Consider the following 4,939-nt stretch of genomic DNA (forward strand, 5'->3'; position numbering starts at 1 on the left):
GGCATCAGTTCCCATTCCCTTACATTATGTTGTGGCGAAGGTGAAACATGTAGACGAGATTGACAGCTGTCGGGTCGATTAATATGATCGAGCTTTAAGACAAAAATACGCTAAAGTTCAGAATGAAAATAAGTACTGATACACAACGCAGCCAGGACCTCATCAATGACAAATCATTTGCCAAATGAAATCCCAGCCCATGCAGAGTGAACTTTGTGAAATGAAAGGTATTTCGCTATAGCCTGTATATTTCAATTGACTTTGGTTGCATTTGATTCCACTTCCATCTCAATGACAGGACACAGATATACAACTTGTGATTTTCTTTTAAGAAAAATATTATAAATATATTTTATTATTGTATATAGTTAAGGTTGAAGGATAGCCGTTATATTGTACCGATACAGACCGAAAGAAAAACGAAAGTATTTGCAAAACACGGACCTGTATAGCAGTGTCCACTAATGACAATGGAACCCAATGCAATCAGATAGCATAGGTTATCTAGACTATTGTGACCTACACTCGATTAAAAACAAAGAAATAACTTCATAACCTGGGATCGACTTGACAGTAGAAAGTTATTTTGTAACATTTACCGAACATCATTTATCTTAATACTTGATCGCATCAATAAGTCTGACACTTGTTTATATCGTCTATATGCTTCCTATTCGCCATTAAATACTGTTAAAGAACCGCAACGGATACCTTCAACGTCTTCAGGGTGACCATTGTATACTTCAGAAAACCGCGACAGTGGCAAAAACAATAAAAAGGGAATTTTCGCCTGAACAGAGAAGGTGGGTTCGGTAACAAGCTCTGTATTACTCTTGAGTCGCTTGGCTATTGACACCGGGATGGGAAAGTTGACAACTAATGGCGTGTCCTGTTACATTATCTTGGAGGAATTATCAGCGTGCAGTTGAAGTTTTCCTCTGCAGGGGTGTTTTAGTTCCCAGACTTACAAACATGACAAAAACGCGGGAATATGATCGATTTACCAGTTACTTATATATAAAGTAGATGTATATAGATATATATTATTAGCAATAGATGAAACATTTACTAGATAGTACAATTTGTAAGCATATTTAAACATAAATGATATTTAACTGACAAATTCAGAGTACATGTATATTGTTACGTTTTAGTATAAGTTGATCATTTATTGTATTGAGATACACTAGGTTACTATTTATCAATACATTAATCGGGTATCTTCGGGTGTTTTCCCTTCAACGACAGTGCTATATTCATGATGGAATGTCTTCATGGAAGGTTTATTTATTGAAAGGAGGTTAAAAATGTTCGTTAATCTTTTCATGGTAGATATTTTTCACCTTTTATTGAGGAAATTTCACTTGTTTCCCGCCATGTTCTCTTATTATACATATCACGCAATATCACGTGATCGCTAGGATCAAGTCAACTTTCAATACGACGAGAATGCTTTGCGGAACGAAAATTGAGCGAAAATAAGGGTAAATTATCTTTCTATAGAAAATTAAATTTGAGGTTAGTTTCTCGGTTATAGAATATAGGTCATCTTTTTCCTTACTAAGCTGTTAATACTGGATAATAACATAAACACTAGTTTAACTTAAGTAAATTTATAAGAAAGTGCATTAAATGGTACTTTTAGTAGAGCCAGATACATGTAACTGAACATGAAGATTACATCAAATGATTGTACTCTCAATCATTCGATGGGAGCTTATTCTCCCTAGTTGAAACTATAGAAGTTACCTTCTAGATTCCACCGAATAAAAAAATTGTATTCTCATTCAGTCGACAGGTGCTTATTTTCTCAGAATAAATCTTACAATAACGAATATTCAAGAAAGACGTGTTTATTTCCCAAGATTATCTACGAAAACATAAGGATACGGATATTAAATAAAACTATATAACTAAGAGAAATCAAATTGTTCCATAAAGAAAAAAGGTTGTAAAACCCCTTATTTATATCAAAAAACGTTATTCAATGTTCGACATTTTATATGTAGAGCTTTATGTTATCTTTATCACGAAGCACTATCAAAACTAAGTTACTTATACCTGCAGGGAATGTGGGAAACATAAAGTCCTTCTTGTACTTTTCATCCTCGTGATGCTTTGTTCTTAGAATCTCAGTCCGGTTTTTCCAATTCCTATAAAGGAATTCTGAGACACTGCACCATAATTTTAAAATGGTGTTCCAAAAACCACGGGCCTTCTATTCTTCGTGATGTAATCAATTTGACAGTTTCATTAAATTCTGTCCTTTCACCAATATCACTTTAAGCTTTCAGCTCCTTTGTTGCCTTTTCAATGACTGCTGATGTGGTTTGCACTTGTTCAGCTGTTGGTGTTGGCGTCGAGGGTACTGCCACAGGCGTAGCGGCAGCGCTTCCGGTTCCCGGGATGAAAACAGGCTGGACGGTTTTTGGTTGGTTGTTAGCCATTGAGACGATAGCGCCAACCAGTTCTTTGACAAGTTCACCTGAGTTGACTCCTTGGTTCATAGTCGGTTGCATTTCATATCCTGGTCCATAGGAACTTGCGACCGTCGAGGCACTGCATTCGCTGGCGGTGCGTCCGACCGGCGCTCTAGATGGGGGTTCTGCCGGCGGTTTTGGACTTGGCCTGCAACAGTTGAGGAAACAAGGTGCCTTTTCATTTAAAGCGGCGCGGAATTTCGGATGACTGAGCGCATACACGATAGGATTGTGCATAGCGGAGGCCTTCGCCAACATCACCGGCATTTCCGACATCAGTGGAGTGACAAAACTTGGATCTCCAAACTGGGCCATTAAGGCAATGGTAGCGTAGGGACTCCATGACAGGATGAAAAGCGAGATAAGCATCATGGCAATTTTGGTAATTTTGATCTCTGCTTTAGTTTTTTCCTGTTTTTCTGCTTCCTCGGCGTTGAGTTTGTCAGCCATGCTGGCCATTTCCCTTGCATGTTTTCTGATAGCACCAATAATCATGATGTATGAGCCAATAATCAGTACTAGAGGTAGGGCGAAGGCGAAGACGTACATACCTATGATGTATATCCTGTTTGATAGGCTTTTGGTCAAATAGTCAAACGTGCACGAGGTTTGGAATCCCTCAGGAATGTAGGCTCCCAGACCAAAAAATGGCAACAAGGACCATCCAACTGCCCAAACCCAAACGACGACGATCATGAGGAAAGCCGTCTTTCGCGTCATGATTCTTGCCGCCTGAAGTGGCCTGGTGATACAAATACATCGATCAATAGATATCATAGCCAATGTGTTGATTGACATGAGTCCAAATATACCTCCTATAAACCCGTAGAATTGACAGGCGACATCACCGAACACCCATTTAGTATTGAAAGCAGATACAGTCAAGAGAGGAAATCCATTGACAGCCGAGAAAGTTAGATCACTTAGAGCAAGATTGACGATCAACATGTTGGAAGGGGACTTGAGCGTCTTGGTGGAGGTAAAGATCGAAATGACCACGATGTTACCAATTACACCGCTGATGCCAATACATGTGATGAAAAGACCGATGAAGTAGTGCCATGTTTCCGACACGGGTTCGAACTGCTTCCAGTGGGGATGGATGAAGTAGTCATATGTATCGTACAGATGAGTGGTGTTCAGCGGCGCCAACTCCGTCACTCCCACAACCATGATGTTTGGAGTACCCTGGTCTACAACAAGAAGGCCAATTACCAGAGAGATACTGGTGTTTAATAGGCACTATCCTTGTTTTTATACGTTTTGCTCATATCGTGTTTTTTCTCAGACCACCCATTTAATTCCTGTATATAGCATAGGTAAGCCTATTACACGAGCAATTGGTAACTGTATGAGAAGTGTTTGTAGGGCGTATATAAACACAATACAGGTTACTTAGCACAATCAGTTTAGTTATCATAATTAATGAAAGCATTTGGGTATAAACAAATTATGTGAATTACAAAAACGCCCAACATGCAAGCATTTTATGTATCATCATCATACTTTTCTATACAGACTACGTGCCATAATGAATCATTCTATGGGGTCGATAGGATACTTTATAATTGTAAAAATCAACGTCAATTTGGAACAGAGGATATAAATGATAATTTAAAGTCAATAATGGACAACAGGCATTTATAATGAAAAGTAAATGAATCTGCAAAATCACAAACGAAAAACCAGCTTGAATATGAATCTAATAAAACTAGCGAGCAAAATTGTTGAAATCGAGATAAGCAGTCAATTTGAAAAAAATTAACAAATTATGTCTTATAGCGGGAGTCAATGCACCATAATCTAGTATTTATCATTATGTGGATATTGTATAAGTTGAAAATAAAACTATGCTGAATTTGTGCCATATAAATGCGAACTTAAGCGAGATTTTCAATGTAAAGTCGACTTAATAACTAAGCACATTCATCAAGGGGTTTTAGGATAAATTACTAATATTAAAAAGGATTTTGCAACTTAAGAAGGTCACAGGATGAAAGTATATGTTCGAATGCATATAATTAGGCAAGTAGGTGAATATTCGACTGCATGTTATTAGGTAACTAAGTAGGTGAATATTCGGCAACATCTTATAATATAAGTAAGTGAATATTCGACAGCACCTCATCACGTAAGTCGGCTAATATTCAACATCATCTTATCAGGTTATTAAGTGAATATTCGACAGCATCTTATCAGTTAAGTAAGTGAATATTCGACATCATCTTATCCGGTAAGTCAGCTAATATTCAACATCATCTTATTAGGTAAGTAAGTGAATATTCGACATCATCTTAATAGGTAAGTCAGCTAATATTCAACATCATCTTGCTAGGTAAGTAAGTGAATATTCGACAGCATCTTATCAGATGAGTAAGTAAATATTCGACAGCATCTAATAAGGTGAGTAAGTTAATATTCGACAGTATCCTATTAAGGGATTTAGTTAATATTCGACA

General features: G+C 37.4%; 1 protein-coding gene across 1 annotated transcript; it reads right to left on the bottom strand.

The window, feature by feature from the left end:
- Positions 1–1,837: 1,837 nt before the first annotated feature.
- LOC117333010 (rhodopsin, GQ-coupled-like) lies at positions 1,838–3,709 on the bottom strand. The gene has a single exon (XM_033892119.1). The coding sequence runs from the start codon at positions 3,651–3,653 to the stop codon at positions 2,283–2,285; it is 1,371 nt and encodes a 456-aa protein (XP_033748010.1). The 5' UTR covers positions 3,654–3,709; the 3' UTR covers positions 1,838–2,282.
- Positions 3,710–4,939: the final 1,230 nt, after the last annotated feature.

This window comes from Pecten maximus, chromosome 8, assembly GCF_902652985.1.
Source record: "Pecten maximus chromosome 8, xPecMax1.1, whole genome shotgun sequence".
Lineage (NCBI taxonomy): Eukaryota > Metazoa > Mollusca > Bivalvia > Pectinida > Pectinidae > Pecten > Pecten maximus.